We start from the raw sequence: 25,788 nt of genomic DNA, 5'->3' as shown, positions 1-25,788 counted from the left end.
GCAATGCCTCAACTGCCAAAGCAAAGGAGAAAATAAGAAAAGTTAAGCACACACTCACACGGGCACATCCTGCCCTCTTTCTCCAGACCGATGCTGGCACTATACATCCTCAGGCCTGCCTTGCTGGTGGTTTGATAAATTGGCCCTTTCATCTCGTCGATGTGCATTGTGTCAGTGGGTTTGTGTATTAGATCTGAGTGTATGCTTGTGTGCTTATGTGTGCGTGTGTGTGCGTGTGTGTCCGGGAGTGTGTGTGTGTGTGTGTGTGCGTGTGCGTCAGCCTGCATACATTGTTTGAGCTGTGAAGTGTTTGGCTTTCTCACTGAGAGCTGCTGTCACATCCTCAGAAAGCGTGTAATGGGCGCCCATTCTCTTGGAATAAATGCACATCCATACACTAGCGAGAGAATGTGGCATTTCAAAAAGACCCGGAATAATCGAACAGAAGAAATGTAAAAAAGTCAAGAAATGTCATTCTTTTCAACTAAGCTCTAGACTTGCTGTATTTGATTGCTTTAGGAAGTGTTCGCAATCCACCGTGAATTAATGCCGTTTTTCCATAGATAAAGGGAGGCTATTGTTGGCTGTGCAAAGCCACAAAAACAGGGTTTCTGTGAGTCATGGCAATGAAATGTGTGTCTTTGTTTGATGGTTATTCAAAAGCAACTGTTTGTTTATTCAAATTCCTTAGAAATATTCCTACTGAAAAATGGGTTCATTTGCAGCAATTTGGTTTTGCTGAAAAAACGATTTGTACAATCTGCCACAAGTGTGTTTCATTTCAGTGGGTCTGAGGACTTAGGCTTACAGCAATAGAGTGCAATCATCCTCATATCGTAGCTTGTCTGCTGACCACTCAACACAGTGCTTTCAGTTCCTCAGCATAACATCAACATGTCTGCAGTAAAAATATGAAGAGAAATGGGTTTCATAGAAAAAGTGAGCAATGGTGGAAAAATTCATAAAGCTCTGGTAGAAGATGGAATTTGGCATTTTGCCCACATCGATAAAGTATGTAAAAATGACCATCACAAATTTCCACCAATGTGCTGCCTTCATATTGCAGGTTCTGACTTGCAGTGTAACAAAAGTCCTATATCGTTGATCCAAATACTACAGGATAATTATCCATTGGAATCCCTGTAGGGATATCAGAGGAATCCCTGGCCATCTGTCCAAGACACAGGTCATTGTCTTAAGTCTAATGCATGCTGGGAAAACTGCAGAGACTCACAATACCAACACCATCCCACCCACAAGAAGCATGGCTGAGGAATGAGCCCATTCACAGCAGGCAGGCTCCATCCCAGAGGTTCCTAACCTCTGTGTTACAGGCTCGCACGCCTTTAAAACAGCCGGTTCAGTACAACGTGATAAGGTGACTGTAACGCACTTAACTGGTCTCCCATCACGCTGCGGAAACAACATGTCAATATAACCATAATGATATGACAGGGAATTTTGGCGCTCTTTCAGTCTCTCTGTTCATTTTTATGTAAGATGATATTCATGTGGGTGCACTGTGCGGAAACCTACTCACTCGACCAGTGCTCCCACTCACTCACTCACTCACTCACTCACTCACTCACTCACTCTGCGAACCCAGCATTCAGTGTGTACACTGTCGCGCGCACTGTGCGAGCCGAGAGCGCTTTCTGCCTTTCATTCATCCCGGTGAAGGCTGCTCACACTTTCTCCTCCTCTGCCCTCCGCCGCCCTCCCTCTCGCTGGGATAGCTCACTTTGTTTGTGTTTTCCCACCGCGGTGCCCTTTCGGTCGGCGTAGTAGTGGATGATATCAACAGAGCGACGTTTCTTCTTTCCTCCGCGAACCTATGGACTAGAGCGGAGGGCGAGAGGACACGCGCATCACGACCGAGAGCAGCGCGAGCGAGGGAGTTCTTTTTCTATTTTTTTCCCAGTATTTTTTTTTTTTTTTTTGTATTTTTGTATTTTTTGTTGTTGTTGTTGGAGGGTACGACGCGCTTTAAAACAAGACACAAAGGAAGAGGGCTGTATTGCGGAGCAGCGTGACCGCCAGGCAGGACTCGCGTTAAGTTTTGACGGATTTTACTGCACAGGTGTGCTAAAGGATTACAGACGTTTGTCGGATGGTTGTCGGAGAGGAGTCGCTGCCTCTGCGCAAGGTGAGTGAGTGATGGACTCCGAAGTGAATGGTTAATGCTGACAGTAGAGTTGGTTCAACAGATGCGTTATTGACCTTTATTGGATGTCTGGATCGTTCTTCTATCTGTTGCGAGCAGACTACAGGAGGCTGTGGCTCCTTTAATGACTCAATAGCTCGATAAAATGCCTGCTGGGATAGAGCTGTCAGTCGAGTTTGGAGCTACCTCTGCAAACTTTTTCATCTAATCTGGAGATAAATCTACATTCTCTGTCTATGTTTTCTCACGTATAGCATCTATACTGCTGTATGATTATATATGATAGTTTTCCTATCGTGCTCTATAGCCTGTGTCCTTATTTGGTTATTTCAATGAACAATATCACATTAAAGTCAAATGAGTGCAAACTCATTTGACTTTTTAGTTTGCAGAGACAAAGACAGAGAGAAGCAGCTCATTATGTTGGATGAAGATTAAACCAGAGAGGGTGGTGTTTCTGCCTGAACAATGACTTAAACTATTACTTTATTATCAATAGTGTAACACTGCAATCTTCTGGCAACTGCCTATTGAAAAAATTCAGCTCATTTCATTTCAGCTCCAGAGCAGTTTGAATTAATTTAGGAAACTTGGCTGCCCGCAGTCATTTAAATTTGATGCAGGGTTTCAGAAACTTTTCATTGCAATGCAAAATCCATGCTCTGGCACACCTACAATAATGTATGTGAACAATGAAGACAGGTGTATTAAGGCTTAGGTCTGATACTCACTGCATCTAGTTTCATTCCCTCTCATTGAGAGTCCACTTAATGCAAGTATTTGTCACTTTGGGAAGAATGCGTCAGTCTCAAACAGGGCATCTGTGGCAGGATGATACCAGCTTATGTCCTTTACAGCACTCGCCTGCCTGTCAACTGGAGTAACACACACACACACACACACACACACACACACACACACACACACACACACAGTACAAGCTATCCACAAATATCACAAAATCATACGTAAATATTATGTCAGTCCTCAAAAAAAGACATTGTATTGACTACGAGCTGCCCTCTCAGTCTATAATCTTGGTTTCTTCCACATGTAGCCAAACTGTCAGAGCAGAGCTCAGGCTTCATGCTTTGTTTACATACAGTTATTGATCAGTGTGTGTTGTACTTCAGGTCACTGCGGCAGACTGTCTCAGGGATAGAAAAGGTAATCAAATAATTGATTACCAGTCACCTTTTGGTCCGTAAAATGTCAGAAGTTTCTGAAAAATGCTCATCAAAGGCTCCCAGAGCTCAATAACCCTTTTGCTAAATGCTTGTTTTGTCGATTAGTTGAGTAATCAAGTAATTGAGAATCAAAACTGAATTCAAGCAAACATGCCTAATATGTCCTCATATTATATATATATATATATATATATATATATATATATATATATATATATATATATATATATATATATAGTTGCAGCCTCCTAATTAGAAGGATTTGCTTCTTTCCTTGTGTGATCTTACACATCTTTATCTTTGAGCTTCAGTCAAACACAACAAGACCTTTATCTTGGGCATCAAAACATTTTCTGTAGACCAACTAATTAACCAATTAACCAAGGTAATAATCGGTACATTGATCGATAATGAAAATAACTGTTGATGGCAGCCCTTTTTTAAAACCCAAAATGTTCAGTTTATTTACAATGAAAGCAATAAATAACATTTGGAAGATTGAAACCAATGGGATTTTTCTGTTGAAACTGCCTGAAACAATTAATCAGTTGTAAAAAAAAATGTTGCTGAATACATTTTGGTCAATCAACTGTTTGTTTTATCATATTTCTTTAAGAAAAGTGTGTTTTTGCGTGTTTTATTGTGCGTTCCCTTTTAAGCTTTGCAGAATATGTGTTTACACAGTAAAGTTAATATTATTGGAATATACAGATATTCGCGTTTTTATTTGCTGTATGTCACTTACTGCGCTGCATAACTTCAGAGCTAATACTGAAGTGAAGGAGGAAAAAACAGGAAATAAACGAAAGCCTGGTAATTAGCATGTTGATAATGTGGAACATATGCAGCGTGGCTGTTGCCAGCTCCGAGCCATCAAGAAGTACAGAAGCCTATTTCATTCTTCCGCTTTGTGTCCCTCATGAGGTGCTGAACGGCATCTGGGGGAGAATCTGATTAACCGACTGGCATAAATTACCCAGTCCGGAAGGAATAAAAGAAAAAGCGATGTTGTTCTTGCAAAGTGCCCGCTTTCCTTTTATACGTACAAACAAAGCATCTGCACACTTGCACACACAAAGATAGACACACACACACAAAGTTTGGGAGAAATAATTGAGGCGGTGATGCTCCTGAAAAGCTGCTGCTTCTTCGCTTTATATGAGGACTGATGGAACGAGTGTGCACGTATGTGTGTGCACGTGTGTTTGTGTTCATAGGTTTGCAAGTGCTCTTCTTTAAGACTGAAAGCATCTCATGTGTAGGTGTGTGTCTTGTGTGTGTGTATGTTTCCTCCTGGAGTGCTCCATAGCAACAGGCAGCATATCTTCTTCAAATATCCTTGTCTCACACACCGTATGCTGTGACCTTTCTGCTAACTGTGTGCATGTCAGTCTTTGCATGGATGCATCTGTGTTAATGTGTGTGTGTGTGTCCATGTACATCAATGTGTGGGCCATTTGACCTTTCCTATGTATACATTCATTAATGCCGGCATAATAGCTAATATGGGACCGCCCATTGTGCCCGTCTACACGATCAAGATATTGAATCTGTCTCATAGCAGCATCAGTGCAGTGCTAACCTTTTCCAAAGAGCGTTTGTGCGGATTTCCCTCTCAAACAAAGCAGATACTGTATTGTCAAAAGTGTGCAGTATTGAAAAGGATTCGGCATGCTTTGAACGAGTGGCCGCTTATCAATCTTCGATTGTTTCTTGAGTCTCTCAGCCAGAACAAGAAAGACATCTTTAATATATATCTTGACACGGTTGTTGTGCCATGTTAATATCAATGTTATACCAATAACTGGTTGCCCATTTCATATCCGGACATTACAGATAGAGCTTTTTAGAAATCAATTTTCTTTTGCTCCATCACCATGTTCAGAAACTGGCCTGCTGCCAGACAGGGAGGGATTGAGGGAAGGAGAGGGGCATATTGTGGGTGCATTACTGAATGAGGAAAGAAAAATAAGTTTATCAGATGTAGAATTCATTCTTTTCCATCTTTGAATTTGTCTAAATAAGTTATTTGCTTTCTGGAAACATCATAGACGTTCTCACAAACACACTGAGGAATAGATGCAAGTTGAGGAAGTGCATGCACTTTGATCACAGGTCATAGCTCCCAATTCATATGAGCTGGGGTGCTGCAAGGTCATGTCCTATTTAATCCATGCGTGTGTGTGTGTGTGTGTGTGTGTGTGTGTGTGTGTGTGTGTGTGTGTGTGTGTGTGTGTGTGTGTGTGTGTGTGTGTGTGTGTGTGTGTGTGTGCTGCACAGCATGCAGTCCAAACTCCTGCAGTACATATCAATAGCATATTCCTTTGTGTGCATGTGTGTGCACTGCAAGCTCATACATATCCACAGCATATTCCTTTGTGTGCGGGTCTGTTTGGTCATAATTCACACAGCACAGTTGCACAGTATGACGTTTAAATGTATGCTATCTTTGAAGATAGGGGGATTGTGTGCATGTGGAGACTTTGTAACTCATTTGAAACAACTCACTTCTCTATGTCATTGTAGTCTGCCGTCCTCTCCATTTCCTTGGAAATGTTTCTGCAAGAGAAAATAAACAAAGGGTCCCTTCTCATTTTCAATTCCCAGATCAAACGTGCACTTATTTAAAGAAAACATATTGTTTTCTTTAAATCCGATGGCAAAGGAGGCAGAGTTCATTTAACTGAAACCGACAGTGGTTTATTGGGTGGTGTGTGGGTGAATACTACTATTATTATTTTTTACTTTTTTTCATTTGATTTTATTTGATTGACCCAAAACTAAATCTGAAATAGCTTAAAGTTTTAGTAGCTTTTCTTGTCAGGTTGTTTTCAACATGGTCTTTATTTCTTTTTTTCGATCAGAGGATTGCATGAGCTCCAGTTTGCTGGAAATTATTTTCTCTAACAAACACTCAAGGACTAGACAAGCTCTGGGCTTCACAGTTAAACCCAAAAGCTAAAATCAATCTGTTCAATGTGATAGCACTCACACAATCTAAGAGAATACCGTGACCAGCAAACTGAATAAATAAAAATGTCTCCAATGTAAAAGTGAAGTTTAATCAATCCCAAGGTTCATATATTCAGGCAAGCATGAAATCAACAGAAGTAGTCTATTAGCACTATTGCTTTGGATTTGACCTGCGCAATTATTGCAGCACAATTCCACAGTGGGTCATGCAGGTACCATGTATACATCAGAAACCATGGGTGTATTTGTACGTTTTTTTATCTTTTGCTTATTGTGGGGATTCCTGCAGGCATGACAACTTACATTTACTCAAGCAAACACACACACACGCACACACACACACTTCAGAGATTTTATCAAATCAGAGCCCTGTGATTGATAGTTGATCCTACAAGAATATTTGTGTACATGTCCCCCTTAGGGCCAAAATACATCATCAACTGTTGAACTGAAACTATTTATACTCTTTATGCTTTACAGTCACGCCACCAGAATCTTGCAGTAATATTCGTATTGGTCGAGCTGTTTGGGCAGAACAATGGAAAGGGAAAGTGTCATACTTCTAATTAGGTGTTTGCAGTCATACCTGTTGAGTAATTGAGACAATGAGAAAGAGAATTGGAGAGAAGCAAGTCATTACAGAGCATTATGTGGCTTGTGTCACTTCAGTTGTTCCACAAAATGCAATTGTGTGCCTAATTTGTTTTACACGTCTTATATATTTTTTTCAATCTCTGAGGTAGTGCATATCTGTGGCGCTGAAGTATACGTTGCCTCATGGGAAATATGTTTGCTCCCTTCTCCATTTCACCCAAATCTGTCTGCTAGTATAAAAGATATTGAACATGGAAATACATTATAAGATTGCTTATGAAAATACATTGAAAATATTGAATTAGAATATTATTCTTAGGTGACCCAAGAAGAAGTTCCAGTTCCTCTCTCTGCTTAGCAAAAGCAATGTGCATTTATGTGTGTGTATTGTACAGAGAGGACCACATTCTGCTAGGTCCAATACCATGTTTAAAGACCTTCTATATCGATCACATAAGGTCATATTGGATCCTCCAACCACGCTTTGACATCAGTGCAGTCTCAAGTCTTATACACTTGGTATTGGATATGGGTGGTAAGTGCAAAAACCAAGATATTGTTTTATTGAAAAGAAAAAATATAGAGATGAGGATTGTGTCAGGAAAGTTACACTAAACATAATAAGAACATTTGGACAGAAAGTGCCAAAGTATAAAAACAGTGCAATTAGTTGCTAATGGAACAGACAGACCCCAATAGTTTTGTTGCCATTCAGCATAGCACCCCCCATATGTTACAGTAACATAACGACCCCCATTCAAACTTCAGGCCGCCTTCGTCTCCCCCCATTAACTTGGTTACTGAACACACACACACACACACACACACACACACACTCACACACACACACACATACACATTGACACACATACACTCTTCGACAAAGGGAGGCAGAGATGTGCTCGGTTAAACTGGGAAAGCTTTACTTTGCCTGGGATAATAGTCTTCATTCACCCTCTAATGAATCCATATTGTGGCCTTAAGCGGTAGATCTGCTATTAATACCATTAACAAGTAATGGCCCAGAGAGAGATTTTCAGAGATAAAAGCACCACAGCCGCACCAAACATAAGGTCTGAGAAAGGCAGAGAGGTTACAAAGACTATGAGATTAACACAAAAATTAGATGAACAGAGTTGACTTCTATAGTTTGCGACACAAACTGCTTTGCCCTGAGAGAGCACTAGTGGGGACCTTCTGTTCAATCTTATTAATCTACTGATGAACAAATGTTCTTTTGAAATGTGGCTGTGCTATTTCACTGCAATATCCTCTATAAATATGGCTGGAACAAAAGAAGTGGTATTAAAGGACTAAAATAGTCTGCTGCCATGGTCTGTACGAAAGCATTGTGATGAGCATCAGCATCCTAACATCCTCAGTAGGTGATGGATGGATCAATGGTCAGATGATCAGAAAAAGCATTACAATTCATCCAGTGAGGCCCATGAATGTGAGTCAAAACAATTTATAACAGATGTTGAGATATGTGATAAGATAAGTAAAACCCTTGAACTGCTTAATCACCAAAGTTATTGGAATTCAAAGCAGGATTAGCATGTTGGCTAAGCTAAGATAGTTAACGGGACAAAGTCCAGGAATCCCAGAAAGCTACTGCAATTCATCCTGAGGGGTAAAAGGTTGTCTAAACCAAATATCCTAACAATCCATCCAATAGTTGAGACGTGGCTAAAAAGTTAGCATGGCTAACATGGCTAAAAAGTCTGATAATTGACATGCATCCAATCAACACTTGATTCCTCTGAAAGTTGTGATACTCTGTGCAAAAGACACACCTCAGTCAGTACTTCATATGTTAGGATGTTGACTAGTCCAGGCCAGTTCTCGGGGTATTAACGTAAAAGAATATAGTGAGAATGCCCTTTCTTGTTTTTAAACTGTATTTATTCAGGAAGTCTTATTAGGATTCTGAACCCTTTTGCAATGGTAAACCGAGATTGTACATATACCCTTATCTCAAATATTATACAACATTTCAGGAAGTATCTCGAAGAAGAATGAATGTGTTTAACTTCAAGTTGCATTGCAAATTAACTGCAGCAGTGCGGTGCATAATTCAGTAGCTTATCTGCTTTTCTTTTGCAGGAGTAGATAAGTCTAACCTACACCATGCGTTATGAATAATCCCTGCCCTCAAGGCCACATTCCCAGCACTGAGAGAGAAAAGAGGTGGAAGGGATGGAAGAAAGAAGACAGAAAGATGAAAAGCAGAGTGTGAATATGTGTGGCTGTTTTTGAGTCCGTCAATATCAAGATGCTCTGTAATGCTCTAAAATATAATTTGGGGCACAACAAAGGAGTGCGCAAACGGAAAAGCACACTGACTCAGGAGAAGTGTGTGACCTGACCTTGTCATTAAGTGTGCTTTTCTTTTTTTTGTGTGGCACACTCTCTTCTCTTCGAAAGAGAATCTACCTTCTTGGTTTGACTATGCTGTTATGAACAATCAAGGAACAGGTCGGAACCATTTTGGATCTTGTGCTTTTAGCTCTTAGTTATATTTTCCAAAGCCAGACTTGTGTGTTTGTACATTGGCTGTATTTTAGTGTGTGTATGTTTGCAGTTTGCAGCATTGAGCAAGATAAGTACAAAGCGAACTCCTGCAGTGCAAACAGAATGAATGAGGATTTGGGTTCACTCTCGGGCTCCTGCTCCTTTGAAGATGTTATTCCTTCAGTCTAGTACGTTTGATTGCTACTGTACAAAGGGGAGGTTTGGAGCGTGTGTGTGTGTGTGTGTGTGTGTGTGTGTGTGTGTGTGTGTGTGTGTGTGTGTGTGTGTGTGTGAGTGTGTGTGTGTGGTGGTGGCAGACTAGGAGAGAGTTGGAAAGATTGCATTACAAAGGGTGAAACAGGAAAAAGAATTGTAATGTGGTACATCAAAGTGACACGGCAGAGGGCCTTTGCTATATAAGGTTCCATATTATTAACCCTGCCACCTTTTCTTTTGTTATACCCACTAGTGACTCATTAGACAGGTCATTGGCTCTCTGGCTGATGTCAATATTTCATCGACTGTATGCATAATTTGACAGTTAAATCAGAGCAGAACTTTCAAATGAGAAACGAAATAGTATATATATATATATATATATATATATATATATATATAAAATGTGACCACATCGACACTTCTGATGTATCAGAAATAGAAAGATCAAATCCTCCGGCAACAAATCATACCTGATAACAAACAGACCGGATCAATAAAAAGGTTCAGATATATTTCTCTTTCGGGTCTTTTCCATAATGTTGGCCGACACTTGTAACAATCTCAGCATTTATTAGGCAAAAACAAGCCCTTTGAGTTGATATTGATGAAGACTTGTTCAATACGATTACATTTGTTTTCGCTCAATAGGCTGTTGGACCGACTAAAATAAATCCTGTCCTCATCAGTCACTTAGACGCGAAAATGTGGGGGAAAAGGATCACGATTAGAAAGTACAGACGTTACCCTTGATAAGACATCCTGCTGCCCCATCCACCAGCTGTTCTCTCTCTTTTTCTCCCTCAGTCGCTCTCTGGTGCTCTGTAAAGTGTAGAGGGTAGAGATTGTGGACTGTTAGCTGGAGTGCTGCCAGTTTACCTCCTGGACGCTGCCGAGGTGCCCTTGAGCAAGTCACCGAACCCCACCAAGCTGCTCGGGCTGCTGGGCTGCAGTGTGTGCAAATCAAGAGAAATTACAATCCAATGGAACCAGCATTTTCAAAGGGGACACTTGTTTTTAGTTCATAACTGAGAATGTTAGGAACAGTATCTCTGAAGCTCCCGGCTGGTATAATACATTACACTATATCGCTGTCAGTACAATAGAGCTCTCATTTAGTACAATGCTATCTAGTTGCAAGTATTACTACAAAACTAATTAATATTCTAAGCCCAGGCGACAGAAAACAGTCTAAGTGGTTGCATTTACAAGAACAAAGAGCCACGTCCAATTCAATGCCAGCTTTATAATGAATTGTGGACCAGAGGCAGAGATTTGAGGGAGGGCTCATAGTTCATATCCATGTTAAATGCTCAATGTGGTCTTAAAGCAGAACCCCCTCAGGTTCATTCTGTCTTCAGATGTCTCGGGCTGTCATGCATTCATTAAGTATAGGAGTTTTTATTTTTAATTTAAGCCTGTTCCTGTATAATTTGATTCTCTGTTCTCCGTGTGAGAAAGTTCAGAAAAACTTCCGTGAGTATTTACATATACTGTATACAGACGTTTGAATGGTCTATTAATCAAAATCCTGCAGTATGGGACATTTTTCCAATTGAGTACCATCCACTCAGACATTACAGCAAAGACAAAAGTCTCTCATGTGAAACAACCAAAAATAATGATAACGCATTCAGAAACTGTGCTGGCTGATTGGATTCAACTATAGTAACGCCCAATGACATATGAAGTGTTTGATGCAGCCAACCACACTCTGTCTGCCACCCCATCCTCACGTGCTAGCGATATTTTTGGTTTTGTTGGTTTACTAACATTCAGTTATCATGTATGTTGAGTAAAGAATCTCAAAATCCACCATTCAGATTCTTTAACATTGAATCGGCAACATGCTCTTCTCGTGGAGGCAATTTGTGCTTTTGAAACAGCGAAACTTGATGGAATTAGGCATGAAGACCGTTATAGGGACCGAAATTCAAGGCTTGGTTTGTATAGCTTGGTAGATGGTCCATCTATGGCAAATGTCAAGTGTTTATTTTATCATAGCCAGCAAAGCCCAGTGAAAATAACATATGTTCAATGCAAGATTATGGAAAAATTGCATCTTCATTGATTGTATAGATACCAGTGACCCTTATCGGCATCTAGGCAGTAACAATAGGATGCTAAATATACTTCAATTCAAGATTGCTGAACTATAAAGAAGGAATCGATATGAATTTAAAATGAAACGGTCGATCATATTTAGTTCACGCAGTTCAGAAATTGTTTCTGAAGTTGCAATAATTTTATTCTCAAAACATCACATGATTTGATACAGTATGGTGGGAATTAAACGACTTTTCCATTAAGACCTCTCAATCCATTTAACATGAAGACATCACATTCAGTACAGCAATTATAAACCTCCCCCTCCTCTTTTTTCCTCTTTTCATACCTCTTTCATTATTTTTTCCCACTATCTGTCTCTCCATCTTGTTGCTTCGTTGAGCTTGCCATTCCATTAATCTCACCAACAGATTTAGTCTATTAATTAGTCCACATATTCCATCTTGCATGTAATAATCAAAGGTAATAGCGATATTAGGAAGATGAGGATATTTCTGGAGTCAATCTTTTTTAATTGGCCTGGTGATTAGAAGATGGATTAGCTTCTGCCTGGCTGATTTCCAGACAGACAAGGTTGTTTTTTTTCTCATTCCAAAAAGCTGGAGGACACACATTCCGAAGCAAATCCAATATGTCAGTTTGAAAAATATCTGTTCCTTCGTGTCTTATAAGACACTTGCTAACGTGAAGGTGATAATGCGTCCGTGCCTCTAGCCAAAACAAGTTTCCAACTGACATTTCCGAATGAATATTATCCTCCATAGACGCTTGTAACTTGCCTCGCACACATTCATAATATTACTGTGTGCTGCTCTACTACAAATGTATCTGCATTGCCATTTAATTTTAATGTTTGGGGTACTGTTCTGTCGGTTTAACAAGATAATTGAGGAATTGTCTATACAGCATGTCTGTAGTTAATTGGAGGTCCAGGGTGCACTAAACAGACAAGGAGAACAGACAGGGGTAATTACCTGCAGTGTTAGTGAGTGTGTGTGTGTGTGTGTGTGTGTGTGTGTGTGTGTGTGTGTGTGTGTGTGTGTGTGTGTGTGTGTGTGTGCGTGTGTGTGTGCGTGTGTGCGTGTGTGTGTGTCAAGGTGCTGAGCCAGTGCATCAGCTAAAAGGTAATTACACATGAGACTTGAAATAAATAATACCAGTTCCTGCACCTCCCCGCTGACACATGAAGTAGATGTTGTTTAAGCTCATCACTAACGGAGCAATTCTCAAGATACCATGCCAGAAAAAGTACCATATTCTTTCAAAGTTACTGGAGCTGACCTCTGAAACATTCATGTTACTTGCTCTATAAAACATTTGCACCCTGTCCTGTCGCTTCCGAGGGGCAAGGGGCTCATCCAGTTTAATGGTGGATGTTCCTGAAACATTCCCTGCAGACACGTTACTCACCCTCGCCCTGTCAGAGCGGTGCCTACAGGGCACACGTAATAAAGAGAATAGAAAATTGAACACAAAGCTTCAGAGCACATCATTAAACCATTTTCTATTACAGTACTCAGTATAAAAAAGGAAAGAAAACACTGCTTCCAAAGCCACGGCTCCCGGTGGGATGCTCAGGTCTCTAAGGTTTCACTGGTTAGGCAATTCTAGCACCGACAAGGTTTAAAGACACCCTTTCTCAGCGGAAAATCTTGCTGGAGCCCTTTTAACAAGTTACTCACCGAGAGTTGCTATTGGCTATACTCTACCGCTCTAAAGCATTTTAATTTTTTTTGCCACCGCTCAGTTTTTTTTAAAGGGTGAAAAAGGTTATTGTCTCTTAAGTATTAGCTTGCAACATTTCATAAGAAAATTTAAATTTGAGTTGTGAAAGTTGTGAGTGGAGCTGCAGAGGAGGACTTTGGGAAGAAAGTACAATAACTCAGTATGGAGTTAAACAGATGAAAAAGATGACGAAGATGTTTTTCAATATTTGGCCTAACGACATGCCAGTCATGGAAAAAACAAGTTTTTTAAACTTTCCCAAATTCTTGAACTATGTTCCTTCTTTGTTTAATTTGTATGACTGAAGGCTGCGGTGAAAAATGTCAAACATCCTGCTTCACTTATGTTCAGTTCACAGAGTCATATTGTAGTTTCTACTTCACTACATATATTTGTTTATTCCAATTAATAGTTATATCACAGATTTACTGATAAAGAAAATAGTGCAATGCATTATGTAATGAAAATTAGAATCTAATTAACTATTACTTTGCAATGGAACATACTTACAACCAACAATTTAGGCTTTATATATATATATATATATATATATATATATATATATATATATATATATATATATATATATGTTTATTGCTGTGTAAAATGCAGAAACTCAAGCCAGAGCCTCAGGGCAATGTTTCCAAGACTGGAGCCAAAATCATCCACGAGAGGATGTTCTGACGGAGAGGATCAACATATATTTGGGCTGAACTGTCATGACGAATCAGTCATTCTGAAGGACAACTATTTCTAAATTGAGATGAGCTAGATGCATGCTCATGCACCTCTAACGCACACTCTAAGGTCCACAGACATTTTATTCCCTTCTGCATTTTAATTAAATTCATATTTGTGTATGTTTGGGCATGTGTGTGTTTGTGCAGACTCAGATGAAGATGAAGTCTGCGGGCGTCGTGGATGGAGGCTTGTTCACAGAGAGCTATTGTAACATCTGCAATGCCCAGCTCATCTCCGAGTCCCAGCGCACCGCTCACTATGAGGTGAGTCCGTCTCTGCTTGTAGGGAAATGTTGCCACAAAATGTTGCCACAATCACTGCTTAGATAAGCAGATTCCTGCACTGGCATCTCAGCCTTATTTGTACTAATTTGGGCTCGTGTCATTCTAAGCAGTGCTCATCCATTATACATAGACTTAATGCAGCATGGTAATGCTAGTCACTTGCAAACAAACAAACACACACGCACACTTTTTGTTTATACGTAGCCTACCTCTCAGCAGACTCCCTAAGAGTAATTTAATTATAGGCCATTCAATAATCAGCCCTGTGCATTATTTAACTAGGATGTGTGTGGGTGTGTGTGCACGAGCACATTTGTGCTTGCGTGCACGTACTGGATTGAGGTTGTCCTTGATTACAAGACACAATTGGGATTAACAAGCAGACTAATGAGGACAAGACCCTTATCTGGGGAGAATTAAGCAAGGACAAGAGCCGTGTGTATTTGTCTGATGCATGTCTAGCAACCAACCTCCGTCTGACAGAAACACACCGCCTTGAGTTGTGCAGAGGAATGGGCAAGCTGAGTCAGTGCATTTCTTCAGTGTCACCCTTTATTAAAGGTCTCTGTAGAGGTCGGTAGCTCAAAGAGACACGGCAAGAAATCATTTGAATACAGAGTTTTTTTTTTCTGCGTTAGTTTCAATAGAGACTCAGAGACAATCACAGCCGGCTAAAGAAAGGAGCGCTATCCTTGGGGATGAATTATTGAGGAGGCCCGCGTTCTGGAGTCCGTTCCCACTCCACCTGCAGCTTTGCACATCATGCTCTTCCATAAGTGCCACAAAAAAAAAAGTTTAGTTACAATGGCGGTTGCTGGCTAGTTTTAACTCCTCCAACTTGATTTGCTACTAAAAACAGAACAAGAGACGCGGAGACACGCACAGTCCATTAGAGGAGGTTGTGCACTGAGGGTCACTGCAGGGTAACCATGGAGATACAAGGTCCTGCTTTTAGCTCATATCCCAGAGCCATCAACTGCATGACCATTTATACACCTATAAACACGAGCATACACTCAGACACACAAACACACACTCACACAAGCGCTGACAAATTGAATTAAAGTAGTCTGACAAGTGAAGGAGGCATGTGAGGTAGAAGGAGTTTGTGTGTGTGTGTGTGTGTGTGTGTGTGTGTGTGTGTGTGTGTGTGTGTGTGTGTGTGTGTGTGTGTGTGTGTGTGTGCGTGTGCGTGTGCGCCAGTCCCGGGGGCAGAGGATCCAATCTAAGCACTGGAGCAGCAAGTACAGTGTCTTGTTTCCCATTCGCTTTCTTAGTGTCTTGTTCAGCCATGATATATAATTTAACTAAACAACTTAATTTGACTTAACTTAACTCTACGACAAAACATCATTGCACCAATAAGATGATCTACATGATTTGTGGAAACAGTGAAGTGATTTCATCACAGGGATGTATTTCTGAAGACATTTGACACATTTGATCACGTCAATCCCAAGTTAAACATTTTTTTTTTACGTGTGATGCTTTTCGCAACCGCAATCTTGACTTGTATCCCCGCAGTCTGTCGTACAATAATGTGAATTTTACTGCATGTGTGGCAAGAAAGATAAAGTCTCTTTGACAGCGTCAACCCTTGCTTCTGAAGAATTGCAGCAATGTGTGGAATTTATAGATAATAATAGATGTTACAAGGTAGAAAGAAGTGAAGGTCACCAAGCATGCCAATAAAAAAAGAGAAAGCTGTCAGCCTTGTAGACGAACGCACAGAGCTGTCTCAACACATGCACATGCGCTAATCTTTACCCTGCAGTCTGTCCAGTGACTTCCATTGTTGGCCATTAAAGTGACAGCAAGCAGCTTCAAGGACGGCTCAATGTCCTTTCTTATAACACACCACTGCATGCTTATTACAAATAATATAGATTGTAAAATACGCAAAACAAAAACACCCACAAACAGCTGGGTGACAATACAATATGTACAAGTTGGTCAGCAGTAGAGATATTCCCATAATATTTCTTCCTTTCCTGATACTCAAACTTGCATATCGGACTACAATCACTTTTTTTATTTAAGTTTCTAATTTTTAAGGAATGAAGACTGAATGCATCATAATGTACCTCAATGAAATGTATCCTGATAAATTATATGGTGTATTAAATGTGATGTTTTGGAGGCGGTTCCAGGTGGTTCGATTCCTAGCTCCGCTAGTCCATGTCGTTGTGTCCTTGAGCAAGACACTTAACCCCTAATTGTTCCCCGTGCTGTGTCTATGGTGCATAGAACAACAAATTTAAGTCGCTGTGGATAAAAGCGTCAGCTAAATGAAATGTACTGTAAAGCACAAACACACAACAGTACAGATACAAACTTGACAATCTTCTCACCAATGACTTTTAATAGCATGTAGACTTATTTCAATATATTAATATATTGTATTCTATTTATTTTTTAAGGCACCAGGATATTATCGTTTCACCCTCAATGTAACTTGAGCTTTCCAAATTATTGCCTTCCTTCTTTTGTCCCTTTATGGGCCCAGTGTGCAGGCCTATAGGTGAAGGATAGTCATTATATTTAACTCCCAACCACTTCTCCTGTCCCAACATCTTATTCAGGGCTCCCAGAAAGCTGAGCTCTGGCCATTAGTCAACTAGCCAGGAGCAAACTGTCTGCTTACATCATCAGCTGAAAGAGATAAAAAGCTTGAATGGAGTAGCCAAGGTGGAGTGACAGCTATTGACTTTTTCCCACTTCGCTCACTTGATGAAATAAAACTCAGTTCATTGGCTGACACCTTTTCTCTCTTTCTGTTTCTGTCTAGAGTAAGAAACACGCCAACAAGGTGCGTCTGTTCTACATGCTTCACCCTGAAGACGGAGGACCACCTTCCAAGAGACTGCGGCCAGATAACCCAGTATGCTCCCATTGTGTGTGTTTCTGTGTCTGTGTTGCATAGCATAAGTGTTAAGCATCTTAGAGTCATTAATGAACTTAATGACCTGTTCTGCAGTGTAATCACAGACTGAAGTATCTGATGATATTCAAGGAAAGACAATTATGTGCATGCTAAAATGGGTGACTTTGGAGCATGTTTCAAAGTATCAAGATGACAAAAACCTGAGTTGGCTTCGTCTTATCCTTTCCTGTGCCGGTCTTCTTGCAGGCTTCGCCATGTCCTCATGAGAATATTTGCTTGATCTGTTGTGTGCTGTTGTGCGCTATAATTCTCCCAAAAGAGGTTATGCCTTAGCTGTGGTGTTTCTGGCCAGATTTAGTGGAGGCAGATGCCAGTAAGCAGCTCTATATCGGGCTATTGCAGGCTACGGCTAGGGAGGTCAGTCAACAATGTCTGTGTGTGTCTGTCTGTGAGTGTGTGCTGTAGGTAGGCCATTGTGTCTGTATGCCTAGAACCTGAACATTTTAGCAAATGCTGAGGTTGCATTTGTGTCCAAAATGAATTGATGGTATTATAGTGTAAGCATAACTCGGGGTTGATTAAATTTAGACATTTTATCTGCAGGTCTTTGTGTCTGAATGAGAAAGAAATGTGAACATAATATACTATTGTGAAGAGGGATCATTACAACAGGATGTTGTGTGCCCCATTTATCTGGGGTATCATGCCATAATACACACACACACACACACACACACACACACACACACACACACACACACACACACACACACACACACACACAGACAGAATACATACGGTACACACTTTGAGGACACAGCTGGTGGAAAAATAAAGCTAACTGACAAAGCTAGCTGTGCCAGAAAAAGAGGGGGAGAGGAGAGAAGGAGGGGAAGAGGTGGAGCATCTCCAAATACAGCGTAATGCCACAGCCAAGACCTTGAGTCGGAGTGCAGGGGCAATTATCTCTCTACAGCGTTGACCCTTCGTCCTTCACTGAAAGGAAAATATGAAATTCATGGGGAAAAAAAGAAACCAAAATGTTTGTAAATTGTGCCCAATGTAAATGATTTCCGGTTGCACTTGATGAATGAGCAATTAAATGTTTAAAAACCTGACGAATAGAGTTTACTGCAGCAAGCAAACATCTTGAAAATAAATAGATTTAAGTTATTTTAGTTCAATTAAATCCAGCAGGACTAAAGCCGTAGACTGCAGGTAAGAAGTGGACATAATCACCTTGGCGTCACCCCATTGGTTGACTGCTATTTTGAAGCATCACGTTGTCGCCATTTTGTTGTTTTTTTTGTAACTGGAAGTAAAACAAGGGGGGTGAAGTACAACTGAATGCTGAGGAAGACATTTTCTTGTGACCAAAATGTTACCATCAACTTTCATGAACTGAAAACACACTGTAAGAAGGGTTAACGCTGTAAGACGGAAACACAGACAACTCCCAGTCCACAATTTAGTAAACGAACATCCTGCTGTATAGTGGAAGACTTAAAACGAGAGATCATATCTCTTTACAATAATTACTGAAGTAATAAATCAAATGAGCATTAGGGTCCTTTTCTCATTTTGCAACCACAGGAGTCGACCCTGCTGGAAAAATTGGAAATAATGTAAGTTGAAGGCACTTCTGCATTGTCGCACTACGACAGATTTGGTTTGACAGTTTCAATTATCAGGAGCCAGAAAAACCAGGTAGGGTAGGAGCTATTGGTTTTGGTCACATCTTTGCGGCTGTTCGGAATCATTTCATAAAACTTAACACACGAGTATAGTTCTTAGTGAACCAGTTCGACCATTTTTCTGAACTTAAGCTGTGGACTAAGATTTAAAGAGGTGATACATGTGCACCAGACTGCAGACAATCGGAAATAGGCACATCAAGGGCACATGGGTTTACAAACACACTCACAGTCGCTGTGAAATATTCACACCTGCGTCTCCATCTGTCTCACTAAGTGAATAAGACGTGACTCAGCCTCTTATGTCTTTCAGCTCATATGGGACACTACACACAAAACAGACTATGTGCGCACGCACACACACACACAAACACACACACACGTACGGTCATCTACCGCACTGTGAGCACCACAGCTAGCAATTTGCTCATAACCTTTCTTGCAGAGATGTGACATTGATTATCTGACAATGCTGGAGAAAACTGATTTAAGATCAACGGTTCTCCAGTGATGAAATTCTCACCAACTCGATTTGAGATGAACATTTTTTTCTTTTATCTCTTTCATCTTTTTTTTCTCCCAGGGGAAGATTTGCACGTCTTTTCTCTGCACTTCATCTCTGTTTTTGCCCCTGTGTTCTCATACTGATTGACATGGTGCAGTCCAATGGGAAAAGCAGAAACTGCACTTTTGCAGAGAGAATCAAATGCCAGCGTCTGCCCACTGTAAAATGCCATGCCGTGAGATGTGTGTGGAGGTGAAAGTGTTTGTCACAGAACAAACAAAGAGAAAGTAGGTCATAAAAGGTGCTCCCAGAGAAAAGGGGAGAGAAATGTATCTATACTTCTATCCTATTCGCCAAACTGCTCAATCTCTCTCTCTCTCTCTCTCTCTCTCTCTCGCTCTCTCTCTCTCTCTCTCTCTCTCTCTCTCTCTCTCTCTCTCTCTCTCTCTCTCTCTCTCTCTCTGTCTGTGCAGTTTTCTTCCCGCAAAAAGGGCAAGAGATAACTAAATGCTTTTTTTCCCCTCGACTTTTATTCTGCTCTAATGCTAAATTTGCACTGTCGGCCCTTTCAATTTACACTTTCAGCGCTTCTTCAAACTCCAAAAGAGAGCGTCTGTTTCCCTGTGCTGCTCCATGTGTATATTTAGCAATGTTTCCCACAGCGCCTTGACACAGAGCAGGGGGAGAAGTAAGGAGGAGCAGAGAGAAAGAAAAACAGAAGGAGAGGAAGATTAACACAGCTAATTAGGAGTCTATTGTTAGGTGCATGAGCATGATGAAGCCACCCAAACACAAAATATTCTGCGATACAGGCAGCGGATAAACAGGCATACACGCATCATGTGCACACACAAATAGAAGCACACTCAACAATTAGGTCACATGCAAATCAATCTCATCAGATGTGTGAGATGCGACAGGTAGAGGAAGTGAGAACAAAAACACAGGGAGGGATATTCAAAGGGAAGGAATCTTAAAATCAAAAATGAAGAAACAGAAAGGTTGATGACTTCCAGCGGAGATAAACGATGGAGGGAAACAGTGAGTCAGAGATGCCGTTTATTGTTTAAAGTGGAGTGGCAGCTTTAATGAGCTGACAATTATTCATATGTCAATCACCCACACACACTTGAGATTGATTAAAACTTTCCCCGCACCATCACTAAATCCCTTGTCTTTGAGCGACAAGCTTTGTGTTGCAGCCTTTTTTTCAAGAAGAGGTTTCTTTGTGTGGTAGCCCCATTGCTGTCGACTGATCCTTTTACTTTTCAGTGTGTTTTGACAGGTGAGACCACTGCAGACTGCCACTGAGGATCATCTCAGCCTCTTTGTCCTGAGTCAAGAAAAACATGCAGTTGTGGGACTCTGGCTCACTGCGGTTGATTTTCCTCATCCTGGTACCGCAGGATTTGAGTAGAACAAGATCTCGGCAGTGCTGCCAATCGGAGGGAAGAAGTAGACGAAGTATGCAAAGAGGGAAGTGGAAGGAAAGAACAATAGGATGAGTAGTGAAAGAGACAAAAGGAAGAGCAGAAAGCAGTAGATGGTAAGGAGGAAGCCGGGAGAAGGTATAGGTAAGAGGAATGGAGGGAGTAAGGGTAAAAAAAAGAGGGGAGGAGAAGAGATATGCCCTCATGGGCACTGACTGTGTCTCCTTTCCTCTGATGGCATCATGAATAAAGATCACAAGATGAATATTGATACTGTTTTTACTTTACATACAAACACAATCACACCCCGCAAAAAAAGGTTTCTTCCTTTCGCAACATAGGACAATGCTTCATGCGCTAATAAAACACAACAAAATGACTTTGTACCAACTGAGAAGAGGAAGGAAATTGTGTTACTGGTGGAAATAGAGGGAGGGGGTATTGGACAGTTCAGGGCAAGCCATTAACATGATCACAGCGGGGACAGACACGGGGGAGTAGAGGAGGCGAGGCAGGGGAGAAGGAGGAGGAGAAGGGGTGGCGAGGGCCTGCCAATACAGATAAATATTTCATCCCACAACACAGAGAGTCACTGAGACTGGTGCCCAGAGGGGGAGGGAGGATGCAGGGAGGGAGGGAGGGAAAGAAAGAGAGAGAGAACGTCTGAGAGTGAAGGCAAGACAAAAAGCAAGAGAAGAAGAGAGAGAGAAAAAAAAATAGAGAGAAGGAAACAGAAAGAGAGAGATGGGACAGCTGAGCGATAAAGCCAGGCCTGGGAGGTAAAGGTGTCCTTAACTCTCACATCCACTGTCCGTGATGCTGAGCAGTGCTGACACAAGACACACACACGCACTCACGCACACACACACACGCACACACACACATAAACACACTAGCACAGAGACACACAGCACTCTCCCACACACTTAGATATGGTGTCGCAGACACTTTTCTATTATTGTCCTCTATTTCGCGGAGACGGAGGTTCCTCTCCTGCGACTGGACTGACACCTGGACCAGAGAAAGCGCTGGTGTGAAATGACAGAAAGACAGACGTGCAAACAAATGGAAGGAATTCAAAAGAGGGACTAAAAAAGAATTACAGCCTGGATGAACAGATAGTGAGAGGTTAGAGGTTCACTATAAGCAGAAAGAAGAAGTATGAAACTGGGGGAAGGGTTGTGAAAGTGTAGAACATAAAAGGTTGCACTGAAGGCGAAAAATATTGCTCGTCTTTGAAGACATATTCAATTTTTGCATTTTAAGCAGGCACTGTTTTAATTCATATATCTAAGTATGTGAGCTGTCTAACATCACAACCATATGAGATTGTTTTTCAGCAAGATCTCATTCCAAAGCCGTGGTTATTAATATGCTGCAGTAACAGCCTCCACTCCTCTGACAAGTCTGTTCACAAGACTTTGGAGCTATGCGTGCCAGGATTTACTCCCATGTAGCCACAAGAGCATTGGTGAGGTTTGGGACTGACGTTGGATGATACAGCTCGACACGGCTCACTGTCTGTCCTCATCCCAAATGCGTTGGCTTGGGTTGTGGTCAGGTAAAAGTATTTCTAAAAACCTTGTTTATTCACAGGGACAGGAAAGGGCCTTCCCCAAACTGTTGCCAAGCTGTTGTATGCTGTTGCATTTTGATGTCCTTTAACTGGAACTACAAGGAGCTCAGTACAAACCATCAAAAACACTAAAATATGTGGACACAGTGTGTGTCACACACAGATCTCTGCTCTATGTTGTTCTCTTTCTTTAGTTTAACAGTTCAAAGTTATTTTTTGAAACGTGTGTGTAGTAAAGGTTTGACCGACAAGTGTGATGTCTCCATCGAGTATTACTGGCGATTTCTAATGATTTCTAAAGATTACTGGGTTAGTGTAATTTTCCAGACATGCAGTCGACAGAATATTTTAGGGTATTTCTGGCGATGAATAGTTTTTACTGGTGGGCAGAAACAAACAGAAAAAGATAGATAATTATGTTTGAGTGTGGCTGTGTATTCTTGTAAATTTGCGTGCGTGAGTATTTGTACATTTGTGTCAATCACGCGGTTGGTCTTTTTGTTTGTGTTCCCTACCTCCCGTGGGGAGCAACTCTCCCTCATCATTAGTAATGAACCAGCAGCGGTGAAAGGGCCAAGCCACAGTCTCAGCCCAGCGAGACAGATGAATATTTGATCAGCCTTCCCTTTGCTGTGTGTGCGTGTGTGTGTGTGTGCGTGCGTGCGTGCGTGTGTGTGTGTGTGTATTTGAGAGAGAAACTGACAAAGCGCAGGAGGTCAGTGCAGTGAACATTCCTTTCCTCATCTCCCCCTGCCTCCTCTCTCCTTTCCTCACCTTCACCTCGCTCTGCTTCTCTTTTCACATCATTCATTTCTTCTCAACCACTCTCTTTTCCTTTTCACCCCCTTACATTTCCCTCCCCTTTGGTCCATTTTTGTCTCATAACGCCTCTCCCTCTCCGCCACTTGCTCTCACCATCTCCCCCTACTCTCCTACTGTAGGACTGTGCAGAGACAGAGGTGGACAGGAACAAGTGCTGCACCTTGTGTAATATGTTCTTCACCTCTGCAATCGTGGCCCAGTCGCACTACCAGGGCAAAACCCACGCCAAAAGAGTCCGCCTGGTGCTGGGGGAGCCGGCCAGCCTTCCCACAGCCATGACCAGCCCTACAAACACAGGTACTCACCCATCCAAACACGTTTCTTTGATTGTTCAGTAATTTAGTAGCTGCAATGCTTTCATAGTGTTTCCATAGGCTAATGGTATAACGCACTATTGTCAATGATTCGTACAATCCCATATTCTGTCAAGAAAAAAAAGCAATCAGGACATTGTTTGCCAAATTTCTGATAATGGTACATTGTAAACAACCAACAGGAGGAAAACTGGTAACAATGGCATCACCTCCAATGGCGAATGTACATTCAGTTACTGTGCGATGCATTCAGGCTCTGTTCAGTGAAAAAACAAATTAAAATTCTAACATTATCATGATGTGTTCAGATGTAATCTCATAAAATGCAATGTAGGTAAGAAACTTGAATTAACTTGTCTGAAGGTTTTCACAGCAACATGAATATATTTTAGATGATGAATTATAATCTCTTTAACTAGGTCTAAGCAGCTTATCATAAATACATCATTAAAACTACAAATGACAAGATTTGATCTGATCACAAAAAAATACATTCTTTTATTTCCTAATCATTTAAATTATGTGATTTTAATGAGGTTAATATATTTTATATGTAATATAAAAATTACGAATATTAAAGTAAAAGAAAACAGTGGGGCGTTTTTTTTTAAATTATTTTAGAGCCTTGTTATAACCAAAAATCACAAAAAAGGGATCTGTACCAATACGGATCGTCAATGATTGGCAATTAGTATCTGTAATAAAAGAGAATGTGATCAGAGATCTTTGAAGTCACATTTGCTCCCTTTTTTTATTTCGTGAAGATTCAATTCATGATCCATGACTCCGAGAAAAGTGAACCGAGGGTTTTATGATCCGTTGCAACACTTCAGCAGGAATAGCAGCAAAAGAAGACGAGGGAGTGACTGAGCGCCAGTTGAGTTTTTAGAAACAAAGAGAATAGAGTATTAATCTGATCCTCTGATCTAGTTTGTCTATTCTGTTCTTCTGGTCAGACTTGGTCAGACAAGTGAAACATGACACATATAATCCATAAAACATCTGAATTTAAACTGGGGGTTTGGTGATCGATCTTTTCATCCAAAGAGCTGATCAATACTTCTATTGGATTTTAATCATGGTGTTTTCACACAGAGCTTGTCCTCCCTGAAGACCATGGTAATTGACTTGTCAGAAAAACACATCCTCACCTCTACTTGTCCACTACCATGTAATCCAGATATCTAGGATTTGCAACATGTATCTCTGGACTGAGAATTATATTTTTAAAGTTCAAAGCACACATTTTTATCAGGAGTGGATTTGGAAAGCTTTAGTCACGCTTCAGTCAAAACGTCCAGCCTGGATATCAGAAGGAAATGTCTGTAATGCTAACATGCCGGAGGCCCAAGAAGGAAAACTTTGAAGGTGACGCACAGAAGCAAAAAAAAAAAAAAAGGATTAACAAGTCAAGACATCCGTACATTTATATGTTTTTGCTCATGATTGTTTAACATTAGCTTCTTCTTTTTTAAGCGTCAATGCTGGTGACTTGTCTCGAGGGGAGCTTTACATAATGTGATTCAAATTGAATTCAAAGTGAAAATGTGCAGACCAATAAACACACAAACGCTACAAAATAGAGTGTTATAAATAATCTAGCCCCTGAGTGACTTTATTAAACTTTGGCCTACTTTGGAAAAGTGTCACTACAGTAGAGCCGTTAGCCGTAGAGTTCTGTGGTTTTGTGACAGTGGAACCTGGAGGAAAAAGAAACAAGAGAACAAGAGCAGGAAGAGAGGAAGAGTGACCTGGGAGAGAAGAAGAGGATTTCAGGAAAGATTAAAGTCAAAAGGAGCCTTCATGATCACTCTGAGATGAGCGCTCTACAGAGGATGCACAGCAAAGCTGACAGGCACACACACACACACACACACACACACGCACACGCACACGCACACACACACACAATCGTCAGAAGCATAAGCAAGGTGACTGATGTATGCATATTTATTGGACAGTCACTTGCTTTTCAGGACACATGGGTACTAACATACATAAGAAGCAAATTCAAAGACATGCACAAACAAACCACAGTGAGGAGAGAGAAAGTAAAGGACGTGTGTGTTGAAGAAGCCCTTGAGAGGTGGAATTCAGA

General features: G+C 41.0%; 1 protein-coding gene across 2 annotated transcripts in view; it reads left to right on the top strand.

Annotated features, from left to right (window-relative positions):
- Positions 1-1,658: 1,658 nt before the first annotated feature.
- The window catches only part of zgc:171482 (zinc finger protein), a 46,140-nt gene continuing 22,010 nt past the window's right edge, over positions 1,659-25,788 (top strand). The window contains exons 1-4 of one of the 2 annotated variants that reach the window (XM_068568467.1): positions 1,659-2,146; positions 14,328-14,444; positions 17,254-17,346; positions 23,496-23,673. In XM_068568467.1, coding sequence (XP_068424568.1) covers positions 2,111-2,146; positions 14,328-14,444; positions 17,254-17,346; positions 23,496-23,673 — 424 coding nt within the window. In that variant the 5' untranslated portion in view covers positions 1,659-2,110. The remainder of the gene's footprint in view (positions 2,147-14,327; positions 14,445-17,253; positions 17,347-23,495; positions 23,674-25,788) is intronic. The other variant, XM_068568468.1, reaches the window with a different exon arrangement.

This window comes from Clinocottus analis, unplaced genomic scaffold, assembly GCF_023055335.1.
Source record: "Clinocottus analis isolate CAN_PGR_092001 unplaced genomic scaffold, fCliAna1.0.p SCAF_8, whole genome shotgun sequence".
Lineage (NCBI taxonomy): Eukaryota > Metazoa > Chordata > Actinopteri > Perciformes > Cottidae > Clinocottus > Clinocottus analis.
Note: the sequence above shows the minus strand (reverse complement) of the source record. Positions and strands in the feature narration are given on the sequence as shown.